Source organism: Telopea speciosissima, chromosome 8 (genome assembly GCF_018873765.1).
Source record: "Telopea speciosissima isolate NSW1024214 ecotype Mountain lineage chromosome 8, Tspe_v1, whole genome shotgun sequence".
NCBI classification, from domain to species: domain Eukaryota; kingdom Viridiplantae; phylum Streptophyta; class Magnoliopsida; order Proteales; family Proteaceae; genus Telopea; species Telopea speciosissima.
In genome coordinates, this window is record NC_057923.1 from 22,860,468 (window position 1) to 22,881,169 (window position 20,702).

Consider the following 20,702-nt stretch of genomic DNA (forward strand, 5'->3'; position numbering starts at 1 on the left):
CGACAGTAAGAATTTATAGTTCAAGATGGTAAAATAATTCCATGGTAAACAGTCATGTACATTTTTCGTAAAACAATGGAATAATTGGGCCATCGTATTAAGTTTATAAATGGCACGGATTAATTACTCGATCCATCATCAGAAACATGATCTGAAACATCATTGCCTTCTATATCATCTTCCTTTCTATCTTCATAACCCGGATCCCCTTCTCTTTCTTTAGATTCTATATCACCTTCATTTGAAAAATCATTCTTCTCACAATCTTGTTCAAACTCCTCATCACTTTCGATTACCCATTGATCATCATCAGATGCATCAATCAATTCCACAGGTTTACTTGGGTCATTAGAACCAACATTACTTGTAGATGCCCTACCTGAAACACTTAGACCTGTAGCACCACCCCTTTGGACGGTATTCTTTGGCATCCTACTACTGCTAAGCCCACTTTGCTGTATAAGAATAATAGAATCCTACCTTTCATTTCTTTGCCTTCTTTGTTGAGAGGCTCTACCAATCACTTCACGTTCAAATCCATTAATCTTATAATAAGGGCTCCTTTGGTCAGATTCACTCTCTTGAACAATATAGACATACAATCTAATGACCTTCTCTTCATCAAGTATGTCAAATAGTTGCATTGTTGACTGATCATCCCAGACCTTTGTGTCATCAGTCCCACCAGATAGCATAGCTTTGCATTTACAACTCACAACCTTACCATCTGGAATATGACTTAGGACTATATTGTATATGTCATACACTGAATCAATGAGCCATATCTATCTCGGTCTACAACCTTGTGTGCAACATTCCCATCATAATAGTAATATAACAACAACAGTAGCTCAGCCTTATCCTAACTATATGGGTTCGAGTACATGGATCCTTTCAAAAGAAAATAAAACAAAATAGAAAATTAAGGTTCTCACAAAGGGAAAGGAAAGAAGGAATGAAGAAATGAGATAAGAAAAGCAATATATTGTGTAAAAATCCATGATGTAATGGTTGAACAATTAGCCAAATATTAGGATAGAAAAAATTCCAAAATAAAGTAAACATATAAGCTCATGAACTTGTGGGTGATTTATGACTAGCAGAACTAGATTTACTAAAACATGAACAAATTAACATGAGAAAGAATCTGATTTTCTGCTCTACTCTAAGAGCATAATAAGTCTGCCATATACCTAAGATGGCTATATGAGCAAATTAACATCCCTAAAATCAAACTACCAAATTAGCAACATAAATGCAGCCATAATCACGAACTACAATGAAACCATGACCAAAAGAAAGCATGATATTCTACATAAATTACACAACCAGATGGGCAAACACACACTCCTTCTAACATTCGAGATTATCTAACAGAAATGCCCTTATAAACCAAAAGGAGTGCAGCCATAAGCAAAGGAAATGCAGCCATTATTCTCTTTCCTGATTTATTAACCCTAAAACTATGGGATTTCAACTCAATCCAACCTAAACAAAGAAATGTCTTTACAAATTGCAATAATGATAACTAAAACTAAGATGTTCATGCATTCAATGCTACAAAAAATCAAGAAAGAGAACATAAACAAGGGCTTTCCGCTCAAACATGTCATTATTGCTGAGATGAGTTTGTTCACTTACATTCCCATGTAAACAGAGGAAATGAGGCATCTACTATACTCACCAGAGTGAGGAAGATGGTCGTCGGGGCCTTATAGAGCTCCATCGGTTGAAGTGGATGTTCTCCAAGGTCGTCGACTGAGTGTGACGAAGAAGAAAGGTTTGTGGGTGATTTAATTGAAAGGGTAGATTAGGTAGTTCACCCACTAAGAAGAAGAGCATAATTGTTTTTTAAAATTTTTTTTAAGTTGCTGACATCACCACTTAACAGGCATGTCAGGGGATGACACTGATAATTTTCCTTAAAATTATTAGTGGTCTAAGGATCTCACTTTGCTCAAAACTAGAAAGAAACGAATCAACTTACACAAAATTAGTCGGATCCAAATGTCCATCTAAACCGTCAACTTAAGAAGGAATTTCCACAATTAATTTATGATTAAGAAGAGACAGCGTGCAGTAGGGACAAAATTAGATGGGAACAAAGTATTGATTCGGAGAGGCCAAATCTGCTCCCTAAAGGCCAAGCACCACTCCAAGTCCCATGAAAGTTGGACCCTACAAAGTTAGAAGTGGGAAATCTAGAAATCTTCCATCTTCCCTCTAATCTCTATTCCTTTTATGTGCCAAACACAAAGCATGAGCAGCCTTAGTCCCAAAGGAAAAGCCGAACCTAATCAGATTCTAAGCGACCGAATCGAAGCTACTGTTTGTCGTTAGATTTTACGGCTCACACTTTCGACCTTGTCAACAAATATCTAAGAAGTTGAGCTGGTCAGATCAGTTGGCTACTGATTATGCAGAAAATGTTAAGATGATCAAAAGGCACAGCACGACTTAAGTGGATCACATCTCACACAAATATCCGAATGCTATTGACTATAATGTATGTACTTAATGAGTTTGACATAGTGTATGGTTGTTAGATTGGGTCAATCTAATATAAGATAGATTAAAGAGTTTGATTTAACATGTTTCATCAGTTCTGGAGTTTTTAATGTATCATAATTAACACTAGAAAATTATCTCATACAGTTTCCTGCCCAGCCCAATTCTCCAGTGCCACTAATTAGGAGAGGTGGATCCCATCCGGAAAGAGTATTTAGGTAGGGGTAGAATGAACATTGCACCCCTTGGTAGGGGCATTGGAGAATTGAGCTACATAGGAAACTAGAGGGGATAAATATCCAACTAACACTTGGTATCTGAGCCGGACTTGGTATAGCATAAGTTAAAGGACTTAATTTAACATATCATGAATTAGTTAAATATCTGCCTGTCATAAATTAAAGATAATCATCGACCCAGTTCCCCTTATCGTAGTTGTTGAACTTCTTCTCTACATTTCTAATTCTACCAAAAGAGAGTTGCAGAGTTAAAAGAGTGTGAGAGATGGAAGCTAACAGCATGGAAAGGCTGGTGGCTCCATTTGTGCTGAAGACATATCAGATGGTGGACGATCCTTCCACGGATTCATTCATCGCCTGGGGTAAAGCCAACAATAGCTTTGTAGTGATAGACCCCATTGATTTATCTCGTAAGACCCTTCCTGCTTACTTCAAGCACGATAACTTCTCAAGCTTTGTTCGTCAGCTCAACACCTACGTGAGTATAACTTAACTGGATCTTCTCTCTCTGTTAACATATAATCCCCTTACCTATCAATGCACACATCCCACCACAAGGATAGAATGTCGATTACATGTTTGTCAAATTGTCTTGTAATCAGGGGTTCAGGAAGGTGGATCCAGATAGATGGGAATTCGCAAACGAGTCGTTCTTGCGAGGGGGGAAGCAATTGCTGAAGAACATCATACGAAAGAAGAACAACCGGAGTAGTTCTTTAACAGGGCAGATCAAGCAAGAAGATGGGGTCGAGGAGGAGGGGGAGGCCATTCTGTTAGAGCTGTCAAGGTTGAAGCAGGAGCAGAACGCCTTAGAGGATGAGCTCCAAGGGATGACCGAGAGGTTACAGACCACGGAGCGGCGGCCCCAACAGATGATGGCTTTCCTATTCAAGGTGGTGGAAGACCCTGACCTCATCCCTCGAATTATGCTCGAGAAGGGATCGATCACCTGTCTCGGGGATAAAAAGAGAAGGGTCATGATCGAATCATCCCCTTCTTCCTCCGGAGCTGCGTCGACCACTGCCACGACGACAACCACCACCACCACGAACAGCACGGCGGAGGAGGAAGAGGTGTCGTTACCGGAGATGGGGTTTGGAGTAAAGAGCTTTTGCGATTCGCTTTCGTCGAACACGTCGCCAGGGTTGACAAGCAAAATCACTCAAGTGGTACCTCTTCCACCAGAGCGTTTAGTCACAGCTGCTCACCCCGTTCCGGCTACTATTGCTACGTGGTTACACCCGATCGACTCGGTCCCCTACAACGGCAACTCGATGACATTCTTCCCGGAGTTGGGCGTGGGCGGCGGCGGTGATGGTTTGGAGGTTAATGATACAAACACACCGCCTTATCCCTTCTCCCTCCTGGGTGGTGGGGGCACTGGCTTTTAGTCATTGTCGAAGCTTAAGATTTAAGTAACAAGTTAAGGTTAAGAAAGAGATTCCGTACACAGTCATTGTCTTTTCTTTGTTTGGGACAGTTGGCCTCTCTCAGTCTCTTGTATTTTTGTGCTTTCTCTAAATTTTAATTTCTTTTCGGGGTTCTGTTTATTGCTTGGTAAATTAAGTAAAATATTTAGTTTCATTAAATAGAAAAAAGAACATGTAAAGATTTTGTTCTTCATTTTATCACTTACCTTACTTTAGTTTAGTTGAAGAAATTGCAAATTAACTTCCCTACCGTTAGCTTTAAATGAGTTCGGATCTTCTCCAACTATATTGAAAGGGATTTATCTTCAATGACCTTCTCTTAATGCCACGTTTGGCAATTAACGGAGAGCTAACTTCCATTTTGTTATTTTTTTTTTTCTATTTTTTTTTTGCTTTCTTTTTTTTTTTTAAGGATTTCATAAATCGTGGTTAAGTTGAAAATTGAAATAGGTAATTAAGATATGTCTCAATCGTATTAAAATTTTAACTACAAAATCCTAAAAGTTTTTTTTTTTTTTTTTTTGGGATAATAATTAAAGTTAAATTTGAAAGCTTTGACTAGAGCGTTTAATATGGTATTAGGTTTTATCGCATAGTCCACGTTACGTATCGGTATCATATCGCTCGTATCGGGGCAATGTGTAACGATTTCGATTGCGGTCGATCTAGATATTGTGTCGATATCGTATTAGTGACGGTACGGACAAGGGGTAAAACAGTTAAATATTTTCTTTTAAAGGAAAATCGGCGGCAATTTTATCAGATTTGGTCGATCCTTGTCGATACCGTAGCGGTATCATATTGGTTTTGCAAGTGACCAATACCATGCACTAAAACCATGGGTTTTAGTAATTGACATCGGTTTCTATCGATCCAGATCGGTTAGGTTTATCCTTGCTTCCTTTAAAAAAAATAGATTTTTTAATTTAAATTTTTACCCTTGTCTGTAGTGGTCCATCGAGACGACATCGGCCAAGAATTATTATTGGTCTCAACCGATATTGATACGAATTAGACGATACTGATAATGATACGAATTGGCCGATCCGATTCCGACTTTGACCTCAATTCACTCGGCAGTTGATGCAGGATCCCGGTCCTCTACGATATGCTGCCTGTCCTGCAAAGACACAGAGTCGCGGGCAGGGGTAAGGCGGTCATTGCATGTGGCCTGTGTCTGCGCAACATGGCGCAGGGCAGGCAGCGCACCATAGGGGATCCAAATTGGTTGATGCAACAGTTACAACGTATTTTGCAAAACATAGACACACAAGCGCAAGGGATGTAAAGAGATAAAGAAGAGAAACCAATGTGAGTTGTAGGATTCTTTTGCACAAGGAATGTGTGGGAGAGAAAGATTTGAGATTAGATTCCTCAGATTCTTGGACTCTATCTTAATTACCTATTGTTGGGTAACCTAGAGGGGGGTGAATAGGTTACCACTAGTGGATTTTGCCTCTTTTTCGATTGGTTGCACACTTATATTAAATATAAAAAGCAGAAGTAAATGAGGCACAAGATTTATAGTGGTTCGGCTAACTTAGCCTACATCCACTCCTCTCAACCTTGAGAGAATTTCACTAGTATTTCCGTTTCAATACAACAGGTGGGGAAATGACACCTTTACAACTCTTTTTAACAGGATAAGAGGATCCTTACAATCTTAGTTCCAGGACAAGAGTATTCTTTCAATCTCTTAAGGATGAGAGGGTCCTTGTACTAATCTAAGTACAGTCTAGATTAATACAACAATGTTTTATCAAATCAAAAGCATAAACAAGTAAATACAATAGAAGTTTGGTATAAATACCTATCAAAGAGTAGTGACACTTTTACCCTTTGAGTGATGGTGCTCAATGATATGAATGAGAGTGATGCACCTTGAGTCTCCTAGATGACTCTCCTTGATGGCATGAGTTGGAGAGAGTGGAGAGTTAAGAGCTTGGTAATATCTCTTTGAAGAACTTGAATTGAATAATTTAGCTCAATGACAAATTCTCACTTTTGTACTTTCTCAAATGTACTATGCATTTTTTCTATCAAAAAGATGTATTTTGTTCCTTGTTTGGATGTGTTTTATAAAGCCAAAAGTTGGAGTTTGTTTGTTCTCCAACAGATATAAAACTGTCATATTTTTAGACTGTCGGTCGACCTATAAAGTTGTCGGTCGACCATCAAAAACTAGCCGTTGAAAACTAGTCGTTAAGCCCAAGTTTGGGGTCAGAGTCGATTATCGGTCGACCTATGGATCGACCTACAAGTGTCGGTTGATCGATTGATCGTCGGTTGCAAGCGCAGGCCACTGAAACAGTCCGTATTTTTTATATTTCGTAGGTCGACCGATGCAGTCGAGGTCACCCACGACGAGCTTATCCTATTTTTTTGATTGTCTGTCAAGGGGATTTTTGGTCCACTTGCTTGGGGACTTCATAGGTTTTTGTCTAACACTTTAATGGCCATGTTTCTTGAGTCTAGGGCATGTGAATGAGTTCCTCCTAGGGTCTCTTACATGTGAATGCAATGTGTGTGCAATGTGATATGCACATGTAGTGAAATGTGTTCTATTGCACTTGAATCTTCTTGGAGAGTCTTTGTCTTGTTAATTCTTGGCTTCCTTTAGAAGATGTTCCTCAATCTTCAAATTTCTTCTTTTCCTTAACTCTTCTGTTGTGAGCTCCGTTGATCAAGTCTTTCCTGGATGCTTGATGCTTCCAACGTCTGACTATGAAGCTTGCTTAAAGATTGGAATATTAGTATTAATCTTAATGTTTGTTATCATCAAAATTAGTTTATGGAGGAATGTGTTTTCCAACACCTATTTCATCTCAATCACGATTTATGAATTCCTAAAAAAGAGGGAGAGAGGAAAAAGGAAAATGAAAAAAAAAAAAAAAAAAAAAAAAAAGGGGAATGGAAGTTAACTATCCATTAATTCACATCAAACGTGGCATTTGGAGAAGGTCATTGAAGAGGAATCTTCTTCAATGTCGCTGGAGAGGATCCGGACTCGTTTTAAATGGTGTAATAACAAAACCTTCTATAAATCGGTTTTGGGTTTGGCTAGGTCTAGGGTCAATAGTAGTTGTTCTCTTCCACATCCCAGTGATGTATATATTCGCTTTAAGTAATATAAGGTTTCTTCTTCGTCAAACAAAAAAAAAAAAAAAAAAAAAGAACATGTAAAGATGGATTGGTGGGAGCGGGATCTGGATGTTCTACTTCCAAGCTGCCCCTACTTTCGTGTGCTCCACACAGCAAGGCGGAAAAGATCGCCTTACCCCCGTTCGGGGCGCACATGACAGTACGGGCAGCTTGACATTAAAGGAGCCCAACGTGTAGGAGCGCACCTTGCACCGTGCATGTGCAATATGGATTCGCCATGGTTGGATGGACGTGGTTGCCATGATATTGGGCAATGGTCTCACATCTTTCTTCTCCTAGTGACTGTGACCATGATAGTATCCTATCAATAATGTTACAGTGGGATTAAAATCCTCTGCAATGCAGGCCTGAAAGTTTGACACGTGCAAAAAACTTCATCCAATGGTGCGAACTTGATGCAAGGCAGTTTTTTTCTTTCTTTCTTTCTTCTCTAGTTTGATTGTTGCAACTTCCATGTGTTGAGCTCTCAGACCCGCACTGCAGTGCACCACAAGATTAGGGCACTATAGAGGAATTTTTTTTCCATGTTCACCCAGGATAAAATTTAGCTGCTACCCCAATAACAACAAAGTAGCAGTAGCTGCTACTCCTACATGGCACTAGGGATATAAATGGATCGGATTCGGCTTGGATAGTGCTATATCCGCATCCGTATCCGATTAGCTTTCGGACGGATTCGGATAGTGCTAAATGAATACGGACAGAGATATGCATTGGATATTTTATCCGTTTACATGTAAATATAGCTTTTCGGATAGTTATAGCCTATCCGTATCCGTATCCGTATCCGTTTAGCTTTCGGACGAATTCGGATAGTGCTAAATAGATACGGACACGAATTCGGAATCGGCCTCAATGTTGTCATGTGTATATCTCCAAAATTTAAGGGTAAACTCAATCTAACTGAAACCGTGTTGGAAAACTCTCATGGTTAATTATTTTTTACTCCAATGTTACCTTTAATTATGGTAAAATATAAATCAAACTTTAACTAATTAAAAACCCCCCATCCTCTGTTTGCCTCTTCGTCCTTTACTTGTTCTGCGTACACCCCCATCCCTCACTCTGCCTCACAGTCTTGCCCAATCCCACCCCACCCCACGTCACCCCGCCCCACCCTCCTTGCCCCATCCTACGTCCTACAACTCTACAATACCCCTCCCTTTCATCCCAATCTACCTCCCCACTCAGAATTTTTATTCTCTCCTGTCACAGCATGGTGCTGTAATGAATCGTGCGACAGTTGCAGAGGCCATGTGCATTATGTGGGGCCTGCTGTGCCACATGGCCTTTGTAGCATCGCATGATGCAGTACAGCACCGTGCTGCACCCCACCCTCTATTGTTTCAAAATAAGATTTTATTTTCAAAGGGGACCATAGAAGTATGTGCACCTTCTTATCTGAAATCTATACAAATGTGATCTATCTATTTAAAAACCAGACATGCAACTCTCTCTTGCAACACTATTTTTGAATAAACTATGTATAACTTAACAAAAGTATAATTTTTGAAGAAAACTAATACCATACTTGATCTTGTAAAACTATATTGGCCATTCTATCATCAACTTAACCAAAAAGATGAGAACATAACAACAAAAGAAGACCTATGAATTGCTAAAATAAACCTAATAATATAAGACCCGAACAAATTAGACAACCTTTACCAACACCAATACAAACTGATATATGATCAATATTGTGTCTATAAATTTTCAAATCCCCTTCTTCCTTCCAAGCTATGTCGACCACTGCCACGATGACAACCACCACCACCATGAACAGCATGGCAGAGGAGGAAGAGGTGTCGTTACCGGAGATAGGGTTTGGAGTAGAGAGCTTTTTTGATTCGCTTTCGTCCAACACGTCGCCATGATTGAGAAGCAAAATCCCTCAAGTGGTACCTCTTCCACCAGAGCCTTTAGTCACAGCTACTCACCCCGTTCTGGCTACTACTGTTACGTGGTTACAGCCGATCGACTCGGTCCCCTACAACGGCAACTCAATGACGTTCTTCCCGGAGTTGGGCGTGGGCGGCGGTGGTGATGGTTTGGAGGTTAATGATACAAACACACCGCCTTCTCCCTTCTGCCTCCTGGGTGGTGGGGGCAGTGGCTTTTAGTCATTGTCGAAGCTTAAGATTTAAGTAACAAGTTAAGATTAAGAAAGAGATTCCGTACACAGTCATTGTCTTTTCTTTGGATTTTACTCCTCTCCATTTCACAATCTGTAATTTCTTGTTATTTCCCACTGAGAATGCGACATATGGCACAACCAAATCCAATGGTTTGTATTTAAATGTCAACTTTTAAATCCTAACTAACCCTGGTTACACTAACCCCTAGACTAACCCGGGTTGGTGTAACCCAACCCAACCCTAACCAATGATTTAGCCCAACTTTTAGAAAACGATTCTTCAGATTGGGGGATTTCAGATTTTTAAACTTGTGCCTTTGTTCACCGTTGCCGGAGATGAGAGCAAATGATAAAGTTGCTCTGCCCTTTCTGCAACCAACCCGACACCAAACCCCGTCTGCGTCCCACCCCACACACTTCAATCTCCTTTTACTCCATCCCTTCGCGGAATGATCTAGTTGATCCATGATTGAGCAAATGGTAAAGTTGCTTCTCTCTGCTGGTCCTTTTAGAGTTTTCCATGAAGAAGCAACCAACTAACAAGTAGACAAAGGGATGCAGAACCACGGAACTGAGGGTAATGGATCTCAGAACAACACAACAGAGACATAGTAGAGATGAAAATTGACTAAAGGGGAATAAATACTTAATTACGATCAAACAATTATAACACTAAAATTACAAGGCACACCATTAATTTTTTTTGTAACTGCAGACCTTATTCTTAAGCCCCCAATCATCATAGCGAACACTGTGCTCTCCTTGTTTGTTATTGATTGAGTTAGGTTGCTATGTATCTATGATGGCAGTGTTTCCCCTCTTACATTCTATACCCCTCTTCCAAGCATCCATGTTGCAAAGCTTTTGGAGAAGGATTAAGGTAGCTAGATTTTTTCGATTGGTGATGTGTTGGAATTTTTCCAAATAATAGATGTGATATTTAATCCCACATCGGTTACGGAGAAGTGTTTCCTTTGGTTTATATATGATTGTGTGTTATTATCACATGTTATATTTGGAAAGGGTTGTACGGTGCACTTACGAGCGAGGATGGTGACCTTCAGAGCGCGTACGCATACGCATACGCGTGCGTGAGGCGCAATGTGGCGCTTTGATGGCGCACTTTGCACTTTGCACGTGCGCATTCTGCAACCAGTAATCTGTTTTAGCCTGATTTATCTTAGGAGGCAGGTTTACTGCAACCCTTTGCAGGAATAGGAGGGTGCAAATACTATCTTAAGGACAGAACAACCTCGTTCGACTCAGGCCATCTTTCTGTCATTTTTCTTTTGATTCCAGTTTAACTAATAATCTTAAGACAGTATTTGTTCAATGGAGGAGACTACAATAATGAAGATACCTGAAAACGAGATAAGCAAACTTGAGAAGTTTGATGGGTCATTCTTCAAAAGTTGGAAAGGGAAGATGTATTTCTTCCTCACTGCTTTGAAGCTTGCTCATGTCCTGAATAAAGAGAAACCAGTACCACAAACAAACAGCGATGGAGAATCTTCAAGTGAAGAAACACTAGTTCAAATCAAGCAACTCCAGAAGTGGGAACAGGATGATTTCATGTGCAAAGGTTATATCCTCAATGGACTATCGAACTCACTGTATGATGTGTACGAGCCCAAATTTGCAGATAGCACATCAAATGAATTATGGGAGGATCTTGATAATAAGTACAAGATTGAAGATGTTGGCAACAAGAAATTCCTTATAAGTAAGTTATTTGATTTCAGAATGCTAGGAGATAAGTCCATTATTTCACAAACCTATGAGTTGCAAGGTCTCATGAATCAAATCATCTCTGAGGGCCATTCTCTTGACAAATCTTTCCAATCTTCTATTATTTCTAAGTTACCTTTTGGTTGGAAAGACTGTCGAAAAGAGTTGAAATAAAAGAAGATGCAATGATTATGCAAGAGCTGATAAAGTATATACAAGTTGAAGAGAATTCTCGTAAACTGGACAAACTTGAATTGGAGGAAAAATCTCCTAAGGCTGATGTTATAGAAAGTGCATTTTCTAAGGGCAAAAAGAGAAAGTATGATGGGAAAGGCACTGTTTTGGATAAGAAGAAAGTTACTTTTTCTAACCCTAAAGCAGCTTGCTGGAAATGCGGAAAAGCCGATCATTTCAAGAAACAGTGTAGAGTTTTTCTCAATGAGAAGCAACAGAAAGATCAAGCCAACATGGTTGACAATGATGATTGGGCTGCTATGATATCTGAGGTATATACAGTGGGTGATGATGAGGAATGGTGGATTGATTCCGGTGCAACCAAACACGTTGCCAAGAACAAAAATCTGTTCAAAGTTTATGAACCTATAGTAGATGGACAAGATCTCTTTATGGGAAATTCTTCAACTGCTAAGGCCATAGGTAAATGCATAATGGTTCTGAATCTCACATCCGGAAAGAAGCTTACTTTGAATGAAGTACTTCATGTTCCTGATATTAGGAAGAATTTAACAAATATGGATTTAAAATCTTGTTTGAGTCAGGGAACATCATCGTGTCTAAAGGAAGAATTTATGTTGGAAAAGGTTATGCATCGAATGGCATGTATAAGTTTAATATGATTAATGAAAATCCATCTTCTGCTTACATTGTTTCTACTTTTGATATATGACATTCTAGACTTGGGCATGTTAATTATAAGTGTATGAGAAATATGGTTAAATTAGGACTATTACCAGAATGCACATCTTCTAGTCAAGACAAATGTTCTGTATGCATCAAGTCTAAAATTGTTAGGAAGTCCTTTAAGAAAGTAGAAAGAAATACACAATTCTTAGAATTGGTACATTCTAATTTGTGTGAGTTAGAAGGTATTCTAACTAGAGGTGGTAAAAGATATTTCATCATTTTTATAGATGATTGTTCAAAATATATATATGTGTACCTGTTAAGGACTAAAGATGAGGCTTTAGAGAAATTCAAAATCTACAAAGCCGAAGTTGAAAATCAATTAGATCGTAAGATTAAAATCTTATGAACTAATAGGGGAAGAGAATACTTCTCTACTGATGATTTCTGTGAAGTTTATGAAATTATCCATCAAACAACGGTACCCTATAGTCCTCAATAGAATGGAGTAGCAGAAAGAAAAAATAGGACTCTAACAGAAATGGTGAATATTCTTTTACTTACTTCTGACTTACCAAAGAATTTATGGGGGGAAGCATTAATGACTGCTTGTCATATACTTAATCGTATACCCCATAAAAGGACTAATATTACTCCCTATGAATATTGGATGAAGAAAAAATCTTCTCTTGGATATTTTAAAGTATGGGGATGTAGAGCATTAGTAAGATTAACTGATCCTAAAAGACCTAAATTAGGTGAAAAAGTAATTGAATATATTTTCATTGGCTATGCCCAACATAGCAAGACCTATAGATTCCTAATCATAGAATTTATAGAGTCCGTTAGCCAAAATACAATTTTGGAATTTAGAGATGCTGAGTTCTTTGAGGATTCATTCTCTAGAAAACAGAAGAATGAAGATAGAAACAAGGAGGATCAAGATACTGTTCAATCAAACTCTGAAAATAATGAGAGTGTTGAACTAAGAAGAAGTAAAAGAGTTAGAGTAGAAAAATCCTTTGGTCCAGATTTCTATCAATACTTGGTAGAAGGAAATAGAAATGAAGTTACATATTCTTGTGTATATAATGTTGAACATGATCCATTGACTTTTCGAGAAGCCATGAATTCTCAAGATTCTATTTTTTGGCAAGAAGCTATAAATGATGAAATGGATTCTATCATGAGAAATAACACATAGGTTTTAATAGATTTACCTCCTAAATTTAGACCTATTGGTTGTAAGTGAATTTTTAAATGAAAGCTTAAAGCTGATGGAACCATTGATAAGTTTAAAACTAGGCTTGTAGCCAAGGGCTTTAAGTAAAAAGAAGGTATTGATTATTTCGATACATATACTCCAGTTGCTAGAATTAGTACAATTAGATTGTTATTTTCTTTAGCATCAATTAATAAACTTGTTATACACCAAATGGATGTTAAAACTGATTTTCTAAATGGAGATTTAGAAGAAGAAGTTTACATGGACCAACCTGAAGAGTTTGTTTTGAAAGGCCAAGAAAGTAAGGTTTGTAAACTAGTCAAATCTTTATATAGTCTGAAACAAGCTCCTAAGCAATGACATGATAAATTTAACCAAAAGGTTGTAGCAAATGGATTTAGAATAAATGAATCTGATAAATGTGTTTATTCTAAATTCAAAAATGGCCATGGTGTTATAATATGTTTATATGTTGATGACATATTAATCTTTGGTACTAATTCAATCATTGTTTTGGAGACAAAGGCTTTTCTATCTTCATGTTTTGATATGAAAGATATGGGTGAAGCAAATGTAATTTTAGGAATCAAAATTGTTAGATCCTCTGATTGTATTTCTTTAACACAGTCTCATTACATAAAAAAAAATATTAAAGAAATTTAATCTTGAGGATTGTAAACCAGTTGCAACCCCATATGATCATTCTATTAGATTAACTTCTAATGAAGGGAATTGTATATCTCAATTGGAATACTCTAGTGTCATTGGCAGTTTAATGTATGCCATGCAGTGCACTCGTCCTGATATAGCTTTTGCAGTTAGAGTTTTGAGTAGATTTACTCATAACCCTGGACAAATTCATTGGAATGCAGTTTCTAGAGTACTTAAGTACTTAAAGGGCACAATGAATTATACATTATGCTATAAGGATTTTCTAGCAGTACTAGAAGGATACACAGATGCAAATTGGATGACAGGATCCAATGAAACAAAGTCCACAAGTGATTGGATATTTACCTTGGGTGGAGGATCAGTTTCCTGGAGATCCAAGAAACAGACTGTGGTTTCATACTCCACTATGGAGTCTGAATTTATTACTTTAGCAATGGCAATAAAGGAAGCAGAATGGCTTAGAGACTTATTAACAGAGATTCTTCTATGGCGTAAGCCAATGCCTGCTATATCAATATTTTGTGATAATGAAGCAACATTATCAATGACTTATAATAAAGTTTACAATGGAAAGTCAAGGCATATTAGTTTAAGACATAGCTATGTAAGAGAACAACTCATCAAAGGAGTTGTGACTATTAGTTATGTAAAGTCAAAGGAAAATTTGGCTGATCCCTTTACAAAAGGCCTAGGTAGGGATGTGGTATGGAAGACTTCCAGGGAGATGAGTTTAAAACTTTTAAATGAGAGGTAACCTATAAGTGAAAACCAACTAGACACTAGACCAACGTCTAGTCAACTAGTTCAATGGAAAAACACTTGTAGTGATAACCGGTTATGCACTCAACTAGTAGAGATAAGATCTCTTGACATCTCAAGGTAGTGCATGTTTATATGGAGAAACTGACAGAGGGTAGGATCAATCCTTTAATGAGTCTATGCCCTATTGGAAATGCAAGTCATACAAATGTATTTTATTAGATTCACCTATATAAGTGCAGGAAGTCGGGCCGTTTTTGCGAGATTCAAAGCTTGTCTCTAAGGCACTTATGAAAACATAAGGTGACAGCACAATGCCAAAAATATGCGAGAATTATTGAAACTATATTCAAGTAAGTCATATGTCTGGTATATTAGATTTATCGCTATAAAATTCTAAGTTCAAGGCTACGGCTACTTTGATTTTGACAAGTACTAATGTATTCTGACAACATTAAGGTTCAAGTCGAAAGACACCTTTATGGAAGTATGATTTAAAGGTACAGAGAGGTTATTGACTGAGACTCAATTATTTTAAAAATTGGGAAAAATTGTTGGAATTTTTTCAAATAATAGATTTGATATTTAGTCCCACATTGGTTACAGAGAAGTGTTTCCTTTGGTTTATATATGATCGTGTGTTATTATCACATGTTATGTTTGAAAAGGGTTGTACGGTGCACTTGCGAGCGAGGACGGTGACCGTTCGAGCGCTTACGCGTACGCATATGCTTGCGTGAGGTACAATGTGACTCTTTGATGGTGCACTTTGCACTTCGCACGTGCGCATAACAAAACTTCTTTGATAGCTTCAAGAGGTTACTGATTCTGCAACCAGTAATCTGTTTTAGCCTAATTTATCTTGGGAGGCAGGTTTGCTGCAACCCTTTGCAGGAATAGGAGGGTGCAAATACTGTCTTAAGGACAGAACGACCTCGTTCGACTCAGGCCATCTTTCTGTCCTTTTCCTTTTGATTCCAGTTTAACTAACATGATGTTTTGTAAATGTATCACTACAGAGTAATAGAGGCATAGTTGAGGTAATGAACGCATGGATGCCATTTGTTGAGTTGAGTTGAAATGAATTGATTAAGAGAGTTAAATTTAACTTTGAATTTTGAAACTTGTCACAATTCTGAGGATCTATTTCTTTTGGTATCGTCGGTTATATATGGGAGAATATCGGTTCTATATGAGAGAATAGGGAAAATCTTCCAGATGGGCCATCGCATCTGGTATACATGTCTCTCGCAAGAAGCGTCTGGAGCACCAACATCATTTCAAAGCGGAGCAATGAATGCCTCTTGGTAAGAGATTCAAACCACACCCTGTTCTTGAGCCCCAATCATCACGGTGAACACTACACCTTCAAAACCAAAAAAAAAAAGAAAGTAAAATCATGTATCTGATGATGGTGCTTCCCTCTTATATTATATGCCCTCTTCCAAGCATTAATATTTATGTATTTCTTTGATGAGCCCAGCGAAGCCATCAACGTTCTCTGACCGGAATAACAGTGAGTGGGGTGGGGTTGCTAAACGGGGTGGTGGTCTGGGTGCAGGGATAGTAGAAAAGGGGTTGGAGCGTCGGGGGCTGGGGTCTGGATACAGGGATAGCGGAAAAAGGGGTTTGAGCACCAGGGGCTATGGTCGGGGTTTGTTGGAGAGAGAGAGGGGGGTTGGAGTCGGGGTTGGTAAGGTTGCAGAAAGGACGGAAGAAGAAAGAAACAAGAAGATTAAAAAAAGAGAGAGAAAAAGACGAGAAATGAATAAAGTAATATATAAAAGAATAAAAAGTTGGGTTAAACCATGGGTTGGAGGTTAGGTTGGGTTACACCAACCCGGGTTAACCTAGGAGTTGGTGTAATTGGGGTTAGTTAGGAGTTAAAAGTTGGTATTTAAATACAGACCATTAGATTTGTTTGTGCCATGTGTCATACTCTTAGGGGAGAAATTACAAGAAATCACAGATTGGGAAATGGAGAGGAGTAAAATCCCTTTTCTTTGTCTAGGACAGTTGGCCTCTCAGTCTCTTGTATTTTTGTGTCTTTTGTCTAAATTTTAATTTCTTTTCGGGGTTCTGTATATTGCTTGGAAATTAAGTTACTTATTTAGTGTTTTTTTTTTTCGTAATGTAAAATATTTTGTTTCATTAAAGATGGATTTTGATGGGAGCCTTGCACTTTTCTTACTGACTCTATCACCATGATAGTGGATCTTTATCCCCTACAATTTTTGGAAAATTATCTCCTCCAGTTTCTTGCCCTGCCCAGTTCCCCAGTTCCTCTAATAGGGGGTGGTGGACCCCGCTCAGGCAGAGGTAGGGTGGTCATTCCAACCCCCCTTGTTAGAGGAACTAGGGAACTGGCCAGACAGGGAATTGGAGGTGATAAAGATCTATAATTTCCTGCCCGTCCATTTCCTCAAATTCCTCTCATAGGAGGCGGAAATGATCACCCTACCCCCTGCCTGAACACACTGACCCCCCTATTAGAGGGACTTAGGGAAATGGACCGGACAGAGAATTGCTGGAGATAATTTTTCCCATGATAGTATAAAGTATGTTATGGTGTTCGCCCAGGATAAAATTTAGTTGCTACCGGTTAGCAGCGAAGTAGCAATAGCTGCTACCTCTACATGGCAATGCCTCAATGTTGTATGTGTATATCTCCAATATTTAAGGTTAAACTCAATCTAATTGAAACTGTGTTGGAAAATTCTCAAGGTCAATTGTTTTTATTACAATTTTACCTTTTAATTTAGGGTAAAACATAAATTAAACTTTAACTAAAAACCCTCATCTTCTGCTTGCCTCTTCGTCTTCTTCTTCTTCTGCGTACACCCCCTCCCTCACCCCGCTCCCCGTACCATAGCCGCCCAACCCCTCCCCTCCCAACCACCCACCGTCCTCTTTCTTCATCCCAACCCACCACCCCACCCTACCTCCCATGCCCTGTCCTGCAGCCCTGCAATACTCCTCCCTTTCTTCATCCCAACCCACCGCCCCACCCTTCAAAATGAAATTTTATTTTCAAAGGGGACAATACAAGTATGTGCACCTTCTTATCTAAAATCTATACAAATGTCGTCTATCTATTCAAAAACCAGACATGTAGCTCTCTCTTGGAGCACTATTGTTCAATAAACCAGAGTAAATTACTCTGACCTCTCCTGACCTTTCTGACAATTCAGCGAACCTCCCCTATTTTTTTGATAATTACTCAAACCTCCTTTACTTTTCAAACTTGGTTTCACTTAGACCCGGTATGTAGTATTTTAAGGTAAGTACCCGCTTGATAACCTTATGAGAAATAGTTTTTGGTGTTTTCCCATTCTGAGAAACGGGAAAAAACCATAAAAAGCGCTTGGTAAATGTGTTTCTTAGAACATGTTCTTGGGAGCATAAATCGATAATTTCTGTGTCATGGAAGACTTTTGACAGAACATGTTGGACATGTTCTATCGTTTTTGGGCTCAAGTTGTAAAAACTGTGCCCGATATTTTCACATCATTTGCCTTCTCATTTGACCCAACCCACTGTCGTCCTCCTCACGAGCTCTGAAGAAAAACTAGTAAGGAGAACTCGTTGCCTCTCTCTTCTTGCTTTCTTCTCTCTTCGTCCCCTCCATAGCCACAACCAAGAAACTCACAGCTCTGGTTCAGCAACAACCACTGGTTTTTCAATACCACAACGACCCTCTCCTCAAGGGAAACATCACCGTTCATCTCGTCTGGTATGGCAAGTTCACACCTGCACAACGTGCCATCCTCATCAACTTCATCTTATCCCTGAACCACCACATCCACGCACCTTCCGTCCCTTCATGGTGGAAGATAATAGGGAAGTACAAAAACAGTTTCACAAGCTTAATCCTTGGGAAGCAAACCCTCGACGAAAATTGCTCTCTTCCTCTCCAAGCAAGATCATAAAGCCTTAAATCCAAAGGTAAAACCCCATTAACCTCTCTTCTTTTCCATTTTTTTTTCTTTGCGATTTGTCTTGCGATTTTTTACCTTCCTCTCTTATTCTACCTCTTCGTCTTCTTCTTCTTGTGTTTTGCAGTAACCCTAAATCTAAAGGTGCAAGTAATAGGTTTATTTATTTCTGTTTTATGTGTTTTGATTTAAGGGTTTTACAACCTATGTGGAGCGAAGAATTGTTGAAGCCGTGCAATTTGATTTTTGAAATCTGATGGGTTGGTTTGTAACTGTATGATGAAAGAGATTTGTTTGGAGGGAAGAGCCTTGGATGGCTTTAGATGCCTATTGATTGATCTTTGTGATCTCTGTGATTTTTTTAAACTCTGTGATATCTATGTATAAATTTTTCACACACACTTTACCCTGCTCATCTGGAAACGTTTCCAGAATAGGTTTACCAAGTGGGTCAAAAGCGGTTTCTCAGCACAGAAACGGAAAAAACTGTTCTGCTGTTTCTCAGCACAGAAACAACAGTAAGGTTATCAAGCGGGCCTTAATTAACGGCTAAATTTGAAAAACAAAGGGAACACCTATTTTTCCCTTTAAGAAGTTACCCTATTGCCCTTACACCCTTTGGCCCTTTCCCTTTCTTCTTCTTCTTCCTGCAAACCCACCTGCTCCCACCCCCTCTGCAACCCCATCCACACAGGCCGCAACCCCCACTCTCTTATTTTTCTTCTTTCTTTCTGCAACCTCACCCACCCTCACCCCTCTACGACACTGTTCAGCAGTAACTAAGAGGGAGGAGAGGACCAAACGGAATTCGGAGGGTACATAACACTGGTTTTGAAAGGGTGAAAGAGCATTTCGTTCCATCAGAAAGTTCTAGTTTTTGCCGCTCTCTGTTCTTCTCCTCTCTCGTTTTTCTATTTAGTTATCATTTTCTCCAAGTTAATCTCAGGGAGATTGATTGAAAAAATGAATTGAGAAGAAGAACAATGAGAGGAGTTCACTGTTGCAACGGTTTCATTCTCCTGTGACCCTGTCTCGACTGTTCAGGAGTCTTTATTTTTTTTCCTTTGGAATTAATTTCTTATAGTCGTAGATTTTAGTAAAGATTGGTTGACGTGAAAAAATAAACATTATATCCACTCTTTGATGTTCAAGAAATTTCCAAAAAAAAATTTCTTCTGAAAATTAGAATTCAGAGGTTTGTAATGCTGGACAAAGTTCAATTTTATGCATGTTTGTATGTTTTAACTTCTAAAAGGTAGTTTTCTTGGTTTGGTTTTCAGTTTTGCAGAAACATTTTTGGGAGATTAGTGGGTTTTGGAAGAAGAATTCAAAGTTTTTCTTTGGAAGAAATGATTAGCCTTTTTAAGATGATCATAATCTTTGGCTTGGAAGATCGGATTCTTCGGCGTGGAGCATCATAAGCAGGGTTGTAGAGGGGTGAGGGCTAGTGAGGTTGCAGGAAAAACAAAGAAAAAAAATAAGAGTGGGGGTTGCGGTCTGCATGGATGGGATTGCAAAGGGGTGGGAGAAAAAGAGGAAGAGGAAGAAGAGGAAGAAGAGGAAGAGGAAGAAGAAGAAGAAGAAGCAAGAAGCAGAAAAGGAATAGGGTGCGTTGATGCTGGTCCTTTATATGTAAGGACATTTTGGTCACAACATGTTTTTTACTAACACCGTTAACGGACTGCAGCTAAGTGAAACCAAGTTTGAAAAGTAGGGGAGGTTTGAGTAAGTGTTAGAAACGCAAGGGAGGTTCGTTGGATTGTCAAAAAGGTCAGGGGAGGTCAGAGTACTTTACTCAATAAACTATGTACAACTTAGTATAAGTATAATTATTGAAGAAAACTAATACTATACTCGATCTTGCAAAACTATATTGGCCATCTATTTGCAACATAGCCGAAAAGATGAGAGCAAAACAACAAAAGAAGACCTATGAATTGCTAAGAGTAACCTAGTAATATATGACCCGAACAAATTAGACAACCTTTACCAACACCATCACAAACTAATATATGACCAATATTCTATTTATAAATTTCTGAA

General features: G+C 38.7%; 1 protein-coding gene across 1 annotated transcript; it reads left to right on the forward strand.

The window, feature by feature from the left end:
* The first annotated feature begins 2,967 nt into the window (after positions 1-2,967).
* Positions 2,968-9,386, forward strand: LOC122672167 (heat stress transcription factor C-1-like). The gene is made up of 6 exons (XM_043869665.1): positions 2,968-3,225; positions 3,350-3,742; positions 3,773-3,934; positions 7,272-7,279; positions 7,312-7,319; positions 9,244-9,386. The coding sequence occupies exons 1-6, from the start codon at positions 3,013-3,015 to the stop codon at positions 9,384-9,386; spliced, it is 927 nt and encodes a 308-aa protein (XP_043725600.1). The 5' UTR covers positions 2,968-3,012.
* Positions 9,387-20,702: the final 11,316 nt, after the last annotated feature.